This window comes from Ursus americanus, chromosome 30 (assembly GCF_024610735.1).
Source record: "Ursus americanus isolate L20-20 chromosome 30, mUrsAme1.1.p, whole genome shotgun sequence".
NCBI lineage: Eukaryota > Metazoa > Chordata > Mammalia > Carnivora > Ursidae > Ursus > Ursus americanus.
This window is the reverse complement of record NC_142156.1, coordinates 17,247,186-17,268,698: the sequence shown is the minus strand read 5'-3', so window position 1 is coordinate 17,268,698 and position 21,513 is coordinate 17,247,186. Positions and strand designations below refer to the sequence as shown.

At 39.6% G+C, this 21,513-nt stretch overlaps 1 protein-coding gene across 1 annotated transcript; it reads right to left on the bottom strand.

The window, feature by feature from the left end:
- Positions 1–1,227: 1,227 nt before the first annotated feature.
- PPP1CC (protein phosphatase 1 catalytic subunit gamma) lies at positions 1,228–20,892 on the bottom strand. The gene is made up of 8 exons (XM_045776908.2): positions 20,621–20,892; positions 10,332–10,463; positions 9,139–9,369; positions 5,241–5,345; positions 3,832–4,055; positions 3,489–3,623; positions 2,424–2,484; positions 1,228–1,530 (listed from the first exon to the last, which is right to left on the bottom strand). The coding sequence occupies exons 1-8, from the start codon at positions 20,673–20,675 to the stop codon at positions 1,460–1,462; spliced, it is 1,014 nt and encodes a 337-aa protein (XP_045632864.1). The 5' UTR covers positions 20,676–20,892; the 3' UTR covers positions 1,228–1,459.
- Positions 20,893–21,513: the final 621 nt, after the last annotated feature.

Here is a 21,513-nt window from a genome sequence, read left to right as displayed (position 1 = left end):
CAAGCCAGGACCTGGACGGGAATGTAACCAATGGTTTACAAAGGCAGATGTGATTCAGATGCGCATTTAGAGAAATAACAAATGAGAAAGTAAGGTTGGTGCAGACTGGGATTTTTAAGGCAAGGCCTCAAGTTCTATTGTCACATACTAGTTTCAAATTATGAGCCTCTCCTAAGATCTCATGTCCTAAAACAAAGACTGATTTTGTTCCCTACTTACCTGGTGCTATGTGTTCTGAAAGAATTTTAATCAAGCTACCATACTCCCTGCTGTATCACCTGAGGAGAGTAGCCCAATTTTATAACTACAGAATTTTGAAATCCTAAAAGTGACACAATTGATAATGTCCAGGGCACAGATTAATGACACATGAAGTTTGCCTTTGACATAATCAATTACTGCTCATCTTTCTTCCTATAGTTGAAGAGGTCTGGGAGAATATGACAAGAAAGTAAAATAATACAAGTTTGGATTTGTCAAAGAATTTGGAATAAGAAGGCACAAGAGGTCAGGAAGTCCAACCTCCCTCCCTGACAGGGGAGCATGTGAAGGGGGGACGACGTGGCCAATGCCTTAGGACCAGAGACTGTTACTGCGGACAGGACAATGGACCCCAGCAGCCCTGTGCTTTTCCCTCCACACGCCATCACTGGCTCAAACAGTCGCTTACTAGGAGGCTCTCCTCCAACTCCCTGAGGGAAGCCAATTTTTGAGAGAAGAAAGTGCTTTGCAAAAGACATGCTCTCCACTCACTTTTAATCTACTTTCAGAAATGGATATCTACTTGACACACTTGTGACACATGTAATATGACACAACACTGCGTTCCACACGAATCAGGGAAGTGAGAAGCAAGCAAAGAACTATGAATGCAAACACTGGTAGTTGAGTCCAAAAAAAGAAAGCAGTTGTTCAACTGAACCCAGACCAAGAAACAACTATGGCCGCAGGTGACATCGCAGCTCATCAAGCCCCACACCTCCCAAACAGCAGGGGAGGAGAGCTCAATCGCATCACCCTACTTCAGAAACGTAGTTACATCCGGGTTAGAACTCCACAAACATGAGCATTCATATTATAATCTATCTTTGGAAAACAGACTATTTGAAGGAAAACAAATCCAAATTGAAACTGTGTGGTTTCCAGAGCAATTTATTCATTAAAATCTATTCAATATGCCATCAACAGTTCTCCTGTGTGTATTGTGCTGATAAATAGACACTGAGAGGATTTAACAAGTTCGTCGTTTAATAAGTCTGAATTCATTTTCACCACATGGTATTGTACACGGTCATCTGTTGAAACAGATTTCTTTTTAACAGATCTTAGTTTAAAAAAAGTCATAGATACTGTGAGTTCTGTATAAACTGGTGGATATTAAGTTAGTTCCTTTGTTTTGACTTATAAGCCTCAACTTCACCGCAGAATAAAGAATGTAGGCCAAAGAAAGCATAATCGGTCACTCGTATAGAACAGTATTGTTTCTATAATTTGAAGCTTTCTGAATGGACGAGTTCAGGCCTGATGTAACTGTAAAAAGATTACTTAATGAATAGACTATATGGAAATTATACAAAATGTTATTAACTTTAATCATTAATAGCTTAAACAGCACTATGTTACTAATTGCTATTCAAAACCAAAAACCTGTTTTTGAATCCCCACGAAGGTGGCACGCGTACACAACCATGCCACCTTGTGCTTAGGGGTGTGTCAATACATATTTCAACAGAAACTTTGGCTTTAGGAAAGAGTCACAAACATTTAAAATAATGGCTTTAATCGTCATCTTGAGTATACGGTAGGGGAAAGTGTGCTTTAATTAAATATACACCATACCAGTGATGCTGGCAAGGTTGAGTTAATCCTAATGTTGATAGCTATAAAAACTAGTTTGTACATGACAAGACAATGAGAGAAAAAAGCAATCCCTTTGAAACAAAATTAAAAAAAAAATATGTTCACAGTGGTCTGTTATCAACAGTATGCATTTTATGACAATAACATGTACAGATTGAGCACCCTAGGGCTCTCTTTATATCCTAAAGAAAACGAGCATTTACATTATTCATGGTTGAAATGAATTTTAAAAAGATCAATTGTACACTTACCCAGACAGGATAAACTGTTCTGGGGTATACAGCTTTAACACCATCATTAAAGTTGTTTGCAAAAGGAGTACAGAATTAAAAAAACAAAACATTTTTTCTTGGGAGAGGAGAATCTTTCATTTGCTGTTATAACCAGCAAATGCCATTCATTAACTCAAAAAATGGAAGGGGGGCCCCACAAACACACTATTTGAGCAAGCTGACCAATACACATTACAGTTTTAAAAATGAAGGTTATATACTCTATGTTACAAGTCCCAACTAGGCAGTGTCAAAATGACATCTATTTCTTTGCTTGCTTTGTGATCATACCCCTTGGAGGTGTTACAGGTCTCGTGGCATTCGGCTTCTTTTTCTCTGCAGGCTTTAAAATCTGCAAAGATTCAAAGGCAGTGCATTTTAGGAAATATTTTCAATTCCAAATCTTAAGATTTCTTAAATCTCACTCAAATCTTTTGTTCAGAAAGGTTTCTGACCATTTAAAACTGACCCAACAACTCTGAAAGCCCCACTAACACATTAACATAAACCATGTTAATATGTTAACATGTGAGCATTTTGGTAATAAATGCTATGATGAACAGATGAAATACAGGGACAAATTATTTTGCCTCTGGATAAAATGACAATATTCTCAAGTCAGATCTTGTAGTATCTCCAGGCTATCCCCTGACAGGGGGGTGGGGTGGAGTGGAGAGTTCTCTAGAGCAGTGTTTCTCAAACCCACAGGGGGCCCTCTCGTCATCACTGGGAGCTGCAAGTTCCCCCAGACAGTTGCTAAAACAACATTTAACTGATGACTGCCACTTGACTTAAGTGGCTTTATTTATGACTGTGACTGGGCTAGCTTGAAACTGTACAAGTTTAATCGTAATAAGAGAACAAGAAAAAGACTCAGACTTTACATGTAAATGATACTTTTTTGCCAAGCAAAGGCCAAATGATGTCATGGTGAATCAGTCTTGTGGAAATTAGAGAAAAGTGGTGGGAGAAGGGAGTAATCACAGAGCACATCTGGCACATGGCAGTTAGTTCTACTCTCACATACAAGCAGGGATTTAATTTTAGCTGAACATTACACTGACATAAGTTTTAGATTTACAGTAAAGGAATAAGCATAAGGAGCCAATAAATTGGTTTTTTACCTCATTTATAATGTAAAAACAGCTAAATTCAACAAGGCAGGAAAGGTTCTCTGACAATTTTTTCCCCTTCAAAGGGGTCCACCGATACTGAATTAGAACAAACACTTGTATGGGAAAATAAAAATTTAGTCTACTCAACATAAATGAACAGCAGGCAAAAAATAGCAATTTTTTAAAAAATCGGTAAAATTCAGACATAACAGTAGGAAACAATGTTGAAAACATCCTCTACCTGAAAAGAACACATTAGAGTTTCGTCCACACTCATCATGGCACCTGCATTGTCAAACTCTCCACAATAATTGGGTGCAGAAAACAGAGTGACCAACTGCCTCTTTGCAAAAAATTCATATCCATCTTCAACCACCTTGGAGAGAAAATGTTTTTAGTATAAGTAGTTGTAAATTGCAGATGAGTAAAACCACTTTTCAGTTTCCCATTGAGCCTGATATCCTACAGGTCATTTGCAGAGACATTTTGTATGAATAAGCAATACCTACCCACTAAAATCAACAAGGAGAATCTGTGCTCACACACATGCTCGTAAGTGTACATGTAAAATTCAAAATCAATACCTGGTGGGCTCTACATATAAGATCCAAATCATGCTTATGGAGAAATTTTGCAACCACTTCTGCACCAAATGTGAAGGACACTCCTCTGTCATTTTCACCCCAGCCTAAGACATCTTTATCGGGGTCAGACCACAAAAGATCACAAAGAAGACCTTGATCTGGTACATCAGTTGGTCGCATAATTCGCCGAATCTGCTCCATAGATTGAAGATCTGGTGATAAACCTAGTAAATGAAAAAAAATTTGAAGAAAATAGAACTTCTCTTTAACAGTTCCATGTGCTTACAGAGAGACTCAATGACTCTAACATGGAAGGCTTAAATTAAAGCAATGGCTATGATTTATTTTTATGGCTATGTTTTTTATTTAGCTTTGGTCAAAAAAGAAAAAAACAACTCAACTGAAAAAACACTAGAATTTATTATATGCACTTATCTGCGAGACACAGTATGTCTAAATGGTATATGGAATCAGTTACCTCAACATACAGAGCCCTATAAAACTAAAATCCAGTGATTTATAGACAACCACTCAACTCCTTTGATAATAATGAACCATGCACATTCTAGATTTTATTACTGACCATTTGTAATGCCTGGGTGTGGAGGATGCAGACACTCAAGTATGATGTAGCCTTCCAGGAAATCTGTGCTGTCCAAGGACTATCTAATCTATCAGACCAGCTCAGATGTAGTTGACTTTCATCTGAGTTTAAAATCACATGCCCAGGGGCACCTGGCTGGTGGGTGGAGCATCCAACTCCTGATCTCGGGGTTGTGAGTTCAAGCCCCATGCTAGGGGTAGAGTTTACTTAAAAAAATAAAATAAAAAAAACTTTAAAAATCACACGCCCAGCTCTACCAAAACCAGTTTAAGTACAGGAGGGCAGGGATAATGGCTTTATTAAAATACATTGTGTTGGCTCTTTGACAGTTGTTTAATTTCTGACCACGGGTGAAAAGAAATCCTTTTTGCAATTACTATTTTAATTATGTTATACAAAGCACAACCACGGAGAAAAATAAAATTGCTTTTAAAATCCAAGTCAGAAAAATTTCTAAAAGGAGAGGATCAAAAACAGACCAAGGAAAGTCTACTCACATTTTCAGTATTCTGGAGGACCTATGATACAGCATATTAATCACTCTTCATTTTATATCTAAAAACACTTTCTGCTCTATTTTCAAGTCAAACTGTTACAGAGCCTAGAATTCCCTGTAACAAATCAATTTCTTACTTTAGATTTCTATCCAAATGATCCTGGATGTGCAAGAGTGGACCCATGGTGTAACACATCAATAAACAGAGTCACCTGACAGAGAAGTCATCCCAACGACAACTCAAATATCAAAGTGTACCCCCTTCAGAAGGGAACAAAATCTATTTGCAACTAAAATTAGCCCACATACCTCCATGACAGCAGAATATCTTCTCATCCACGATGGCTGCTATCGGTAAACAGTTAAAGCAGTCTGTGAAAGTTTTCCATAGTTTAATGTTATATCTTCTTTTGCCTGTGAAAATTTTAGGATCTAGGTTAAAAAGAGACTAGTGTTCTGTAGGTTCATTCTCTCAGGACAATTTCTCCCAAAGTAAGGTGGTAATTACTTTTTAAGTAAACAAGAACTATGCTTTTATTAAAAATTCCCTGGAGGATAGGTTTAGCGGAACTAGAGATACTTTAAAATCCCATGAAAGTTTGAAATCAGAATCCCAGATGTAATGATTAAGGATTTTCATTAACCCCCAATAATTGTTTGGAATCTAGTCTGTTTTGTCCAATCTCAACCCACAGGCAATTATGAACTGCTTACACATGTGCCATTACCATCTTCCTTCTGAGGATGCTTCTGAGAGTTAACACCCATCCCATCTCCTACTATCACCAAGAGCTTACTGGTACCAGATAACTCCCAGCCCTACATACTCTAGTAGCAAGCACAAACAAGTACAGGGGAATATAGATTGCTTACTGCAGGCATTCCAGGATAACTGTTCCTGACATTGCCACAAATGCTCAGAACGTTCCCCACAGAAATGAAGTTACAGGGTGGTTATATTCCCCTCACCAGCCCCTGTATACCCTGCATTCTGGAGTCAAGTGTGATTTGGACATAAGCATGACTTTAAGGCACTGCTCCTGCAAGCAAATTATGTTCTGAGTTAAAAACCTACTCACAAATTCTGGAAGCACAAATCTGTCTGAACTGGGTTGAGAATGGCCCAATTGTGGGATACCTTGTCTCCTGTACCTCTATACCAGAAAACCCAAAGATCAAAGCACAATCTTCATTCCTAAAGCCAGGCTTGTCTTTCTTCTCCTCTCCTTTCTTATTCTAGGGACATTTACAGGTTTAAAGCTGAACCTTTTTGGAAAGTTAGACTGGCCCAAGCAGCAGGTTCCTGAACCACACCTTCCACTCTACTGCAAATCAAGTCAGGTATGGAATTTAGCACAGGGCTTGGAATGTAATGGAAATTCAACAAATACTTGACTTCTCCTCCCGCACACAACTGTCGCCTTTCCTCCTAAGAGTTTATGTTTTTCTATGACTGGGTATAATTCTCACCATGGTTCACCCTGTTCTGCATTTCTTTGGAGGTCACTAATTCCCTATCCCTTATCTTCCTTCACTGAAGAGTTCTGGAAGCCAAACAGAATTCCACTCTACAAAAGGCTGAAAGGGAACCTGTCCCAATCACCACCTCTAACTTCTAATAATGATAAAATAACAGAAGAACAAGGCTGGGCTGGTCCTAACCTCTATTCATAAAAGTGATTTGGTTCTGTCTCCTATTTTCCACTGAAGCCTATCTCTGAAAGAGCATCCAATGGTTCGCTTGGATTTCTCCTTTGCCCACATGCTGCATTTGCCAGTGCCGACGAATCCTCTTTCTTATTGAAGTCTGCTTTGCTCCCCGATTCTTTATTCATGCAATACACTCCAGCTTGTCTTGCAGATTCCTTTGCTATCTTTGCTGGCTCCTTCAACAAAAATTAAGATTCTTCCTCCTGCTGCCTCTGAGCATCTTAACTAAGTCCGAGGACCCTGCTTTCTGTTCTCTCTACATTTCCTCCCTAAGGCCACTTCAGAACATCTGTCTCCAGAAAGGTTTAGCCTGGATAACTGCCAAGGTCTCTTCAAGCTTCCAAATCCACGGAATATGAGCCAGAACCCCTAATGCAGCTTCCTATTACTACAGATCAGACAGCTCTGGTATCAGAAAAGGATAACCACACATTCACATTTTATCTGACAACAGATACGCCAGCTTTTCCAGGACTACACTCTTTATAAAAAAGTTGGGGTGGGGGTCAGAGGGGGAAATGGTAGTATACAAGAGTGCTTGTTATACTTGTGAAATAAGCCTATCACTTAAAGCAGTGGTTTTAAATTGTTCCATGAAAATCTACATTTCAATAAAACTTTTCATTACAACTTTAAAATTTTAATAAAATTGTCAACAGTTTTTTAAAAGTCTGCAAACCATCAATCGAAAGCCACCTATGTCAAGGACACTTTTCTGCCCACAAGTAGATTGGATGGCAAGTTATACCTGCCTGATGGGGGGTGTGAGGGGAGCTTGAGCACAAGGTTAATAAATCTTGATGACCAAACAACAATCAACCAATGCTGACCATCTAAAATAATGTTTAAAGTCTTCTGCATTAAACAGAAACTGAAAACGATGTCGCAATATCCTCACACTTGGATATGTATCACAACAAAGAGATTATCTGGATTTGAACTTCATCCATGAAAACATCAAAGTACTTGCTGAACAGTGTATAAAAGGAATCTTTCCTTAACCTGTTCTAAAAAGTAGCACCTGTAACAAATATCTGAAACACAATTTATAAAATTTGCTGCCTCTCATCTCACTACCTTAGGAGTCATAACTGCTTTAACTAGTACTTCTCTAATAGACCCACTGTCAAAATCAAGTATCTTTCTTGGGGCATCTGGCTGGCTCAGTTGATAGAACATCTGACTCTTGATCTTGGAGTGGTGCGTTCAAGCCCCATGTTGTGTGTAGAGATAACTTAAAAACCACCACCACCACCACCTTTCTGGCCACAGACTCAGTTGCCCTACTTAGTTCAGAACCCATAAGATTTTTCTTTGGTGATCCCTCCCCACCTCATCTTACCAGCTGGGTCGCAGGGCCTCAGACCAGGCAAACATACAATTATGGGAAAGGATGAGAGTAGGAAAGCTAAGTCTAGAAATACCATCTTTCTAGCAATGCACTTTTAACAAATGAGCTAGCTGAACATATCTATGTGGAACTGACATGGAAAACACCACATTACAGGTTAGGACTATAGTCTAGGGGAGGGCCACAGGGACAATTCTTTACTGGTCTTGTTATTATCACTGGCAAATGTAGTAACTCAAATACCTTAACTACTTCTCTCCTCCCTGCCTGAAGCCTCTCCTAGCAGAAATGATAAGCACAAAAGGAGGATGGGGGTAAGGACTCAACCCCCGCCTTAACATTTTATACTTATTAAACAACGCTACAACAAAAATTCCACCAAACTGGCAATTTTTAAGGCTTTAAGAATCTTTTTTGTCAATAACCAACTCAAAGTGTACCTTCAACTGAACAATCCAAAATGGGTCATAATATGTATAAAATGTTATTCAAATAATTTTTTTTTGTTTGTTTTTAACTTCCCTTTCTCCTTCCAGCACATTTTAGGATAATGGCTGTTTGTCCTGGCTGCATATGTGCCAGAAGAAAAAAAAAAATACAACATCACAAAATTCAAAAAGCAATTATCTGCACATTTCAAGATACCACTGATGTGAAATAACTAGAAAAGGCAAATCTACAGAGAAAGAAAGCAGATTAGTGCTTTGCCTGGGGCGGTGGTAATAGTTACACAATCCCATAAATTTACTAAAAATCACTGAACTGTATACTTAACAACAGACAGATTTTATGGAAATAAATTGTATCTCAATAAAGTTGTTAAAAACAAAACTATCTATTTGGACAGGTTTTCAGAGTTGTACTAAGAATTAAGTTCAACAATGATCTTAAAGAAGCCACCACTGCAACCATTACTTCTTAATCTAATAGTCACAACATAAAAGAATCAAAGGCATTATTATACTGCAGTGGCAGTGTTACTTTTTTACCTTAAGAAAAAACTAAGAAAGAACAAGCTCATGAAATAGAAAATGAGAGATTAGAACATTTCATTTAAATGCTCACAAATCCTAACAGAAATACATGCAGTTTATGACCAAGTATCTCAGTTTAAGTAAGTCTTCCTCAGATGTACAAAGTACTTACATTCATCATAAAATCCATAAATTCTATTGATGCTGGCACATTCATGGTTTCCTCTGAGAAGAAAAAAATTCTCGGGATATTTGATTTTGTAAGCCAGTAAGAGGCAGATAGTCTCCAATGACTGCTTCCCCCTGTCCACATAGTCCCCAAGAAACAGGTAGTTGCTTTCTGGCGGGAAACCACCATACTCGAAAAGTCGAAGCAAATCATAGTATTGCCCATGGATATCACCTAGAAGTAAGAATTTTGTTATACAGTGCCCTCATACTTATTGTTCAATCCACTAACAAAGTTTTGGAGAGACATTCTTTAAACATGCATTGCATAATAGGATTGACCTCTAAAAATTAGAGTTAAATTTGACAGCTAACACTAATTTCCAATCTTGTATCATATTTTAGTTTAAGCATATGTTTATGTCCAGAATCTCACACGAAACTCAACTAATTAAGAATTAATTTTGTGGAAAGGATTATTAACGACCAGGCAGGCCTTCTTGTTAAGTAACATGGCTTTCCTTTCAGGTCGGCAGACCACTATCAGATCTCCGGCAGCTCGGCCTGCGGGTTACTGTGTCCGCAGAACTGCTGGGCTGCTAGCGAGCCCCAGACCTGCGCAAATGAAGGTACACACACGCCACCCCCACCAATTCATTCAGCTCTCAATTTCTCCCTGCTAGTTAATGCCAAAGAGCATTTTACTTTAAAAACATACATATAAGCTTTACCAATGTAGTCAAATATATATGATAGAATATTTAGCATTACTCAGATAAACTTCAGTTTTGATACAGATTATCTGCATCTTTCATGTAGAAAGAGATTACAAAATGGCATCAAGAAAAGTCTATTTTTAAGCATAACCAGTCTTGCTTTAAGCTTAAATGTAATTCCTATATATTCATATAGTTCAGACCTTTTCTTAGATCTCCATTTGGTATCATTTCTTTCCTTTCTGCTCCAATGTTTATATTCCTTTAGTGAAATAATTTTTAGAAAATCTGAAGCACACCTAAGTAAACTGAGTCCATTAAAGGTATTAATTCTAAAGCTAAAATTATTTAATTTTAAGTAGTTCCAGGTTATTCATAAATAGCAAACGATTCTGCTGGCTAATACAAGGGCATCTATATATCCTCGAGTCACTTAATCAATAGCATAATCAAAGGCAACTGTTCATGTGCCCAAACCTACCACATATTTTGAGTGGTGCTTCAAGTTCTAGTAGGATAGGCTGACTGAGAAAAATCTCTCGGGACTTTAAGCACAGTCCTCGGATTTCATTCTCCTGTAGCTGGACATTCTTACCAGGCTTGGACCCTCTCACTATAGGGGAGAAAAACTCCAGTTAGTCAAATGAAATCAAAATACAATTTAACATACAAATTAAAAATATTTGAAAACGCAGAAGTTTTAATAAGGAGGAGGCGAAAACATAGTTTAACTGGCTTTCTGGCTGACTTTATTTTCATAACACTTCTAAAGAACATGGTTTTAATGCATAATTATAACTGTAAAATCTTAGGATTTCATTCAGTATTTAGTTGCATCTTCTATACGAAGGCTTTGTTACAGTATCCTGAACAAGGGGCCACACTCTTTGTATGAATATTGTTAGAAAAGTATTCCTTTTGCTACTTGCTGAAATCAGACTTGCTGTGGCATAGCCCAAGGCCTCAGTTTTGCATCCAAGCTACAAAATGGCCTTGTTCACCTACAGCCTGCCCACCAGGCCATCTCTTTCTGCCTCCAGTCTTGTCTTCTCTTCTCCAGCCTTATACATGAATTAGTATTTGTATAGCAGAAGATTTCAGAGACAGTCATGTTACTGAGTTGGTTCTAAGGATCTTGTTTTAAAATGTGAGACTGGAGGGGCACCTGGGTGGCTCAATTGGTTAAGCGTCCAACTCTTCATTTTGACTCAGGTTGTTATCTCGGGGTCATGAGATCGAGTCCTGTGTCGGAGAGTCTGCTTGAGATTCTCTTCCTCTCCCTCTGCCCCCCCCACACCCCTTTGCATGCACATGCTCTCTCTAAATTTGTGTGTGTGTGTGTGTGAAGATTTTATTTATTTATTTGACTGAGAGAGAGACAGCCAGCGAGAGAGGGAACACAAGCAGGGGGAGTGGGAGAGGAAGAAGCAGGCTCCCAGCGGAGGAGCCTGATGTGGGGCTTGATGCCAGGACCCTGGAAACACGCCATGAGCTGAAGGCAGAAGCTTAATGACTGAGCCACCCAGGCACCCCTCTCTCTAAATATTTTTCAGAAATAAGTAAAAAATTAAAAAAAGGTGAGACTGGAAATGTTCAGAACCCTCCTCCCATCAGTGTTTTTCAGAGGATGATTGGTATTTCCTTAAGAGTTCTCTGAAAAAATTTAAGTGTCAGTCTGCGTTTCATTGAAACAGACTTTAGGCTTATTGTACATATTGTACATATTTTGCTGTGCAATCTCTGGGACTGCATCTGTGAATACAATTATGCCCTTACAGGGCAAAGGATGTCAGTGAGTGCCGTAAGGAAGGTTTCCTAGTAATATGAACAGATACAAAACAAGAAAAGGGAGAAAGAACTATTGGTACGACACTGCGTGGTGCCACATCCGAGCACCCTCGAGTTCTACTCACTATCAAAGTAAAGCACTCCAGCCCTTTAACAGTTGATTTATCAGCAGGTAGGCAGGAAATGAAATTTTCTGTTTTGATTCCGGTTATAGCAAATTAGACCATCACTAAATACAGATTAAATAGCACTGAATTGCTAATTTTACCTTAACCTTACAGTTATAAAGTGGCCTGCTTGCTGGTAGGGTACAGTTAAATACAGGGACTGATTATTCTCAACTTGCAATCAGTCTTAATACTTGTTTCGTACAAAAAATTTATGAAAGCAGGCTTTCTATGAATTAGAACTGAACCAAAATCACAGGAAAAGATTAAATATAGAATGCTAGGTTACATCCTTCCACCATTAAACCCAATATAAAGTGATTTAGTTTTAGCAAAACCACAAAATCCATCAGATTACTGTTGCTAATTTAAATTTTATCAGTTTTGGAGACTTTATATTCAACTTACAAAATCATTCAGCCTAATAAGTGAATAAAAGCAGTTCAGCCTAATAAGTGAATAAAAGCAGTAAGTTTAACTGGTTTGTATCTAGCTTTGTTCTGTAAATACCTAATGTCACAAAGTGATAAAAACTACAGGTAAAAAACCTGATGTCTGTTGAGAATTTTTTTCCATCAAAAATGGCTGGGTCCAAGTTTGAGAAATACTGTCCTAGGCAAAGCCATTCTTCAGCCTGAATAGCCACTGAAACCCTGAGTTCTCTGAAGAAAAAAGTTTTGAGCAGAAACCCAAAACTGTGTCAAGGGGTTTTACTTTTTCAATGAAAGACAGTACACAAGAAAAGATGACAAGAGGGAAGGGCCAAACTCTTGAAGCACACAATGAAAAGAAAATGCTGAGAGAGCAGTCACTGGGAGCCAGCCCCAAGTTTCTGTATTGGTTCTACAGCCTTGAGCAAATCACTAGTTTGCACCCCAAAATATGTAACTGAAGTAAACTACTGCCAGTCTCCTTCTGATAAAAATACTATGAAATGAGAAGCAACGAAGAGGAAAGCGCAGTAATGATAATTTTCAAGGGAAGATATGAAACAGACACATTTATAATACTATAGCAACTGAGCAATAAAAAATGGTTTTTCCAGAGCCACAGTAGTTTTCTCTCCTGACACACACAGTAAAGAACTCAAGCAACACTCCTGATGGAAAGACGGTGGGATTCCTGCTTCGCTGGCCAGAAAACCCCAATCATTAGCAATTATACCACAAGTCAGCCAGAAGCTTGGGCACACTGCCCAGCAGGAAACTTTTATTGTTGGCTAGGAGGGGACTCCTAGAAGCTTCTGGTTTTCAACCTCAATCTTTTTCAGCAGAGCCCCACACTTGTGAATGAATGGTCTACTTTAAGTCTTTCAAGAGAGTGTGCAATAATTAATCTACACCTATATGGAAGAAGGCTGTACTTTTAATACGAATGCTATCATTAAGTCAATGCCACCAGATTAAGCCAATGTTGCTAATATAAATTTTACTGGTTATGGAGGCTTCCCACTACCACCTTTAGACATAGTTTATGATAGTTTTCTTATTCTGTTTTCCTGTTTGTCCTCTGAGTGGAGGGTACAGATAAGTAAAAAGCAATATTGCTAACAATTTAAAATTTATTCTTAATGTGCAATAAGGATTAAATGCAGTTTTTCCAGAACAAATCAAGATTTTATATCTGAAGAACAGTGCTCATTAAAAACAACATGGTCCCAAAGCTTCTTAAATTCCCTACAATTAGCTCAAGCAATAAAATTATGAAAATAGAAACTCTGCCAAAACCATCATCTACCAATTGGCAAATAACTGCTCATCCTTCAAGACTGCTTATATATTACCTTGCCCCGGAGAGCCTCTCATATCCACCTCCTCTCCTCTCCGAAGCCTAGTTTACACTTTCTGAAACGCTCTCACAACACTTGGATACCACTCAGCACACATCACACTTTGTACCGTAAATGCCATTTTGCTTCCACCTATTCATCTGGACCCTCTGGTAGACTGTAAACCCCAAGACCACACGATTGGCTCTGCAGTGTACATGCCCACGGCCAGATGTGGCAGGCGCTCAAAATCTGTTGTGTGAACGAAATCTGGATAAATCTCTAAGTACTGATGACATGGGATATTAGAAGTAAACATGCATTCCAGACTACATACTTTTGATTAGCAAAAAACCTGTGTCTGTGTTTTAAAATTTAAAAAGCAATAGTGTCATTTTCCTATCAGCCTTTAATAGAATCTTTTTCTAGTTTCAAAAATTTAGAATTACTCTTAAATTTCATGTTGAAGATGATTTGTCTAACAATTAGATGATAAAGATTTCAAAATGGGTTTTAGCAGTCCAAATAAACACCAGGTATTTCTTAAAAATGGCAATATCGGCCAATAGTGCATAAATCTCCTTCACTATTTTCAAGATCCACCAAATAACAATTACTTACTAGTTGCAGCTAACATTTACCGAGCACTCATCATGTGCTGGGCAATGCCCTAGAGGGCTTTACGTTGCCACTTAATCCTCACAACAATCCTATGAAGTTAACTCTGTTACTTCTGTTACAGTCTGGGAGAGCTTCAGTGACTTGGTCCAAGGTCACAGAGCTTATAAGGACACCAGGCCCCTATGAACTCTAGGTCTAGTGGTGCTGCCACCACACTACTACCCTCCCCACTAAGGATTTGTTCTTTAACTTCCAAACCAAGGAGTTCTTATAGGACAAACTACCCAAACCCTAATATATGGTCATTGCTTCCTAAGAAAATTCTGAGACAGGATATAAAATCATAAGGCATTCTTACAAATGAGAAGCATTAAATCAGAACTAAATTAGGCAAACTGTTTGTTAAGACTATCAATATTTATTAACCACACTTCAAACACTCAACAGAATAGTTGCAGAGTATCTACTATGTGCCAGACCCTCTGATGGATGCTGGGGATACTCTGGTAAATAGGATGGACAAGAACCTCGTCCTTTCTCTTGTGGAGGACACAGAAAATAAGACTAGGTAACTGCAGCTTGTTATAAATGCTATGACTAGACCTATCCCTTCATAAAGATAAAACTAAAAGTTCACCTTAAGGATAGTATCTTCAATACCATTTAAAAAAAGGCTTTTTAAATAAAAACATCTCTATTTTAAACAGAAACATCTCTAATTACAAACAGTGCAGCTCTACTTAATAAACATCAGCCAATACTTACCTTGAGGTTTAAAGCCTCCCTGTGGTCTGCGTGCAATGGGAGAAACATGCACAAAAAGGAGACCCTTGGTAGGAAATTCAAGAGTGTCCCATGTTACCTTCCTAAGTAGTTCAAATAGTAAATATCAAGTTATTTCAACAATTGCCAAAGGAATCCAAAATATTCCAACAAATAAGAATTACATTTTCCAGATGGGACTGTTTCTCATAAATCCAGATGCTAGGCATTGCATGGAAATCAGTAGGCATTGTAAACGTGTAGGTTAGTGATCAATACATTAATATACCAATTTAGACCTTAAACCTATGACTTTTGAGTAAAAACCTTTCTTCATCTGGCTAGAGTCAGAAAAATGCATTATGGCTGTCAACAGCAAAAGCTGTTTGAAGAAACTTATCTATTTATCTGGCAAATCACTAACACGTGCGTATGATAAAAACTTCCATGCAATCTTATCAAAAACAAACTGACAAAAACTTGAAATAATAAAAGAATGTTATCGGAGATTATCTGCAATGGCAGCTTTTTCTCACAAGCAACACTAACTTTTCTGACAGCCTGGCTACAAGCAAAGGAGAGATGAAAACTATGCAAGGAAATTTACGACTACTTTAGGATTATTTATGAATAATAAAAAAGTATTCTTCTTGCTCTTTAATTAAACGTCCCTTGTTAAGAGTAAGTCTTATTAAAAGGAACAGCATGCACAAAAAGAAAAGCTCCAGATGAATTATAATGAAGATTTAGAATCTAAGAATGGCACAACCAGCATAAAAATAAGCTGAGGCAGATTTTGCTGTTTTAAGATAATCTTATTAAAGTAGGTGGTAATCTTAAGACTACTGCACATCATATTCATTTCGGTGACAGAATCAGTAACCTCACACAATATGACAGATTTAGGAAAGGAAGACCTCAAACCAAGACAAACAACCGTGAACATCTGCAACATTAAAACTTTCCCACCAACAACTGATTTCTTTCCTGCAAAAAACATAAACCACGAAAATGTTATCAAGAATCATTTGGTTTCATTGCAGTCACCAGCAGGAAGACTTCCCACTTTCGGACTCCCTGAATTGTTTCTGCACCACACACACCCTCATTCTTGACTTTCCTAACTGCTGCTGTTATACTTTGTGCATTAATTTTTTTTATTGAGGTACACGTGACACACAATGCTACCACAGTATATACTTTGGACATTTAGAGGTGATATCAATTTTCTCAAGACAAATACTCAGGATATAGCTGGAAAACACTACTGGTCTCAAAGTATCTTGAGTTTTCTACTACTACTGTGAAACCGGTTTACTGAAAAATGTTTACCTTTTCAGTCTAACAACCCATTTTGATAAAATACCACTAATTAGACTTGAGGTCTGACCCTACAATTTATGAGTAATTTTCGTAAGGCTTAGTATCAGTGACACCCACTCTGGGTGCCAGCAAACCCTAGAATAGTGGAGACACTGGAGGTTTCAGGTAAAAAAATCAAGACCTGTAAGTAAGTATCTGTTCTTACATGCTTGGATACAGGGGTCTGATGCTAAACCTTAATAATTTGTCCCAGAATTCCATAAACTCCAAAAATATGAAATCTTTCCTCATTCGTCTTGAATAAGACCCAGTTTTAAAGCAATTCACATCAGAATATTGTCCCCTTCATATTTCAATCTTTAAGGTCTTCTAATTGCCCTGATTGTAAATGAAGTGAAACGGTCAAGCTGGTACAAAATCATCATCAATCACTGCCCTGCTTCAGGATCAGTAATCCTCACCTACCTCAAGTAAACTGACTGGCACAGGCACATAATTTGCAGAACAGATCAAAGATTACAGGACTACAGTATCAAAGACATAAAACAATCTCACCAACCAACCTCTACCTTTGACAATGAATTACTAATGGATGGCCCAGCACCGCCTCCATTTCACCAGCTGGGGAGAAGGAAACCCTGGCCTCTGCTCTTGTGGCTGACATTCCCTCAAGCACATCATGACACACACCATCCTGTTAGATTTCACTGATGCCCCCTACTACTGACAAACATGCGGACACTTCAGGCATAGGGAGAGTAATCCTCTCCATGCTGTGGTTTAGGACTGCTGCAAGCTGCAGATCAGGTCTCCAAGAGATCCTTCCTCTCCTACCTCATGGGAGAGGATGAGGCCTACTACTAACATGCTGCAAGGGGAGGGAAGGGCAGGGGGCCTCAAAACACAGACTTCTAGTAAATGTAAATTAGGGAATTAGCAACACAAGCTTTGATATTACCGTCTTTATCAACAAAGTGCCCTATGAAAACTGCTTCCAAGAAAAGCCTCTTAATTGTTAAAATTATCTGACCTATTAAAAATAATAATTGCAGAGGTTTCATTAGAAAAGATTACTTTTGTTTTCTTTGATCAGAATTTTAAGAACTTTTTTTTGTCTTTGTATGATCTTGAAGACCAAGCACTGCTGCCTTTTTAACATTAGAATATAAACATGTTTCGGGGCGCCTGGGTGGCACAGCGGTTAAGCGTCTGCCTTCGGCTCAGGGCGTGATCCCAGCGTTATGGGATCGAGCCCCACATCAGGCTCCTCCGCTATGAGCCTGCTTCTTCCTCTCCCACTCCCCCTACTTGTGTTCCCTCTCTCACTGGCTGTCTCTATCTCTGTCGAATAAATAAATAAAATCTTAAAAAAAAAAGAATATAAACATGTTTCATATTACATCAAAAAGCTAAATACATGGGTGACTTAATTTTATAGTTTCAGAGTATCTGAGCACTCCCTACTTTCAGATGAACTCCTACACATCAGAGGATTAAAGTAATAGATGCTTTCTGAGGGCCAGGGCAGAAGTCGTATTTAAATCACTAAAGTAAGTAGGACAATTATGCACAGCCTGACAAGGTCTTGCAGTTTGACAATGGTCATCTTCAGAGCAAAGATGCATTTTGCAAATCAGGATGAGAAATAAGTTACACGGCTTGCTATGTAAGAAAAGTACTAGCCATCTCTGCTCCCCAAACCAAGTCACTTACAAAGAAAAACTCTGCCCTCTCACTTTTCTCCAACATGGTAGGAATACCAGACCAAACCAACAGCTGGCTTATTTTCTCTCTAAATCTCCCAAGTTTTACTGTACACTTATTTAAATAACTAAACATAAGTTAAGCTAAGGAGTTTCAAATTTTAGTCTCAAGTTTTATTATCAGCAAGGCAGAGCTTGGATAAAGCTTCCAAGGTGGGTCACCTAAGTGTTGCCTCACTTAAGGAAAAACTACTTCAAGTTTAGACTAGAAAAGAAATGCAAGGCTGTAGTCCAAATCAACATGCTGGTTTTCTTAAAGACGACCTCACTTTGAGTTGCCTTTTTAGTACTATTACTGAGCCACCTCTCAACTCAGCTTGCACAGTCTTAAAAGACAATTCTGAACATATAAAAAAGATCACAAAACTCATGCCGTTTTCAGATATACTTACATCTTAATTAAAAATCTTACGGAAAAAGGTTTCGGGGACATTAGAAAAAAAAATCACAAAATTTATTATCAACATCTTCTAACATGGGTGTGCGTGCGTGTACGTATATCTGTATCCTCAATGGATCATCTTCAACCATTTCTCTGCTAAATTAACACTGATAAGAAAAAAGCAAATCTGAAGTATACGGTGCCCATTCAGAGACATTAAAATGCAATGCTTTATTAATTTCAATGAAAAATGATCTATTAAAAAAAATCTGGTTTTCAAGTGCACCATAGCATGTAAAGAGGAACTATTAAGAAATGATTGATCTCATTTTAGATGATCCAAGTTTATCATAAATTTTTTAGCATGATTTTAAAAACAAGACTAAAATGAACAAATCTGTTATGTGAATAGAGTTATAAGCAACATAGGTCTTAAGTTAACAAGACTTAAATGGTTTTAAAGTTCTGATGATTCTAATCAACATAGATTCCAATTTTTTGTTTCCTCAGTGAAATACAGCCCATCTTATCTACCCAAACATAACCCTGCACAGATATCCAAAAGTTAAAGATCTAAAATGAAAGTATTTAAACAGAAAAAACTGTTTTAACTGGTTTCTGGTTGACTGTGGCCTCAGAGAAATCAAAGGACTGTATTAACTAGCATGAAAACAGATGAAAAACATAGTTCTTACAATAAATGCCAAGTACTGAATGAGTGACAAGGGTCTCACCCACAAATACCACCAACATCTCAAGAGCATTTCAGGGCACTTTACAGACACATTTATTTTAAGAAAATATAAAAGTGAAAAAAAACCCAGGATGGATTACGATATTTTCAGAAATTTCATTTTAATGACTTAATTTAAAAGATCTGCAAATTCTAGTACCAGAGCTGCCCCAACTGTTCTTGCTCTGGACTCCATCTCTCAAGCACTTACAATACAGTATTTTAGGAGGACAGTGTAAAGGCAAAAAGCAGCTAAAACTCAGCCAAATCCTCATTAACTAGCGCCCAAATCAAGAGATTTGAATTCTTCCGAAGTCTCAGAAAAAGACATTAGCATTAGTTGACAGGCTTGGGAATTCGGGTGGGGGAAAGCTCACTTCAACGACCTTCTCTAAAATCCAAACTTCATCTGTCTCCCACATCAATATGAATCAATTGTCAGGCACCTCCGGAGTCTTAGGTCAGCCAAAATTAAAGCTTTCTTTTAACCTCTGCTTAACCTCCTTCCTTCAAACATAAGGTGGGTTGAATGTAGGAAGTTCTAGCTCCCGGATGGCTTTGAAACCTGTCACTAATGTGCGACCTTGGTCAAGTGACTTAACCTCTCCGGGTCTTAGTTTCTTCTGAAAAACAGGTTTAAAAAAAAAAATAGCACCCACCTCTTAAGATTGCTGGGAGAAATAATGAAATGTGTGTAAACTGCTCTAATAATGTCTGACACATAGTAAGCGCTTTAGAAACGCTGTGTATTGCTATGAATGTAATTATGAGATGAACGCAAAGCGCTTAATACAGAACCTGGCACACTGGAAAGATAACGAAACTGTCACCATCGCTGGTTTCATGTTCAGTGGCACGTTCAGAAAAGAGCGCGGAGACCTCTTCAAGATAAGGATAACTTAAGAGTATTTGGGAAGGCAGGAGGGAATGGGTTCCGACATCCTCAGAAGGTATGAATGTTCGTCACCAAGTAACAAGAAATGGGCAGTCCGACCCCAGCCCCACACACAAAAAATAAGACAGGAAAGCCCCCCAAAGCCGGTGGAATCCACAGCCCCATCAAATTGCTTTCCGAGAAGACGAGTACCAGAAAGTAAGGAACACGCCGCCCTGTAGGGCGAACCGGGGCCCCCAGCCCTCTCTCCTCCAAAGGCTGATCCCGCTGGCGGGGCGCAAGGGGGTACGGACCGGAAACGTGGGGGTGGGGAGCGGAGTTTTCAAATCTCCGGGAGGAAAGCTGCACCTCCGAGCAATGAATGAGCGGAGCCGGTAGGGTCCGCGGGTTGGGCCAAGTGCGGGACCCCAGCCGGCCTCCCTACAGCTGCAGCCCTTGGCCCCACGAACCAACTCCCGGGGCTCACTCCCCTCCGCGCTGCAAGCCCAACCTGCCTCCCAACTCCCTCCTCCCCCGCGAGCCCCCGGGGCCGCCCACCTCCCCTCAGCCCGTCCGCCGACCCCTTCACCTTCCAGCAGCCGTTGGATGATGCTGTCGATGTTGAGTTTATCTATATCCGCCATCGCCTTCCCACCGCCGACCCTCCCGCAGCGGCGCCGCCGCCGGCTTGCGCCCGGGACTCACACCTCCTTTCCCACGCCACGAGCACAGAGGCGGTGGTGGCGGCGGTGGCAGCAGCCGCGGCGGGTCCCCCCCAACCGCCCCGCTCCCTGCTTCCTCCTTCTCTCCCCACTGGAACCACGAGAAGAACAAAATGGCCGCCGACTCCTTAGCCAGTCTCGGTCGGCGCACGGATGCGCGCGGGGGAGTGCAGCGGCCCGGCCGGGACTTCTTTATGGGCCGTAGGGCGCGCGGGAGGGGGCGGGACCAGAGCGAGGGGAGGGGGCGGGGCCAGAGCGCGGGAATTAGAGGGAGACGGTTGAGCAAAATTGCGATCGCGCCCGGGATCCCTCCGCCAAACGGGCCGAGCAAATAGGCCCCCTGGCGGGAGCGGGAGCTGCAAAGTTGCACGCGGGAGTTGGAGATGAAGGGGAGGATGCAGCTGTGCGCTCCTAGGATTGCAGCCTCCGCCAGATTCTGTTCGTTAGGCCGGGCGTTTGCAGACTTGGCCATGTGAAAGCCCACCGGGGGAATTCGGGGGTCCTGTAATTTACCCCCTAAGATAAATCTGGGGTAGAGGTGGAGACAGAGTATTAAAGAGAAGTAGGTTGACTTATTTTGGAATCAAATTTGCTTGGAGTCGGGGGAAGGGAAAGGTTTATTTGGTCACTAATTTAAAAAGTCGTCTCCCAGATAAATCAAGAGGTTAACAATTATCATTCTGAGTGGTGGGATTATGCGTATTTGTATATTTGTGTGTGTGTGTGTGTGTGCCTTCTGAAACTTTTACATTTGGGGGAA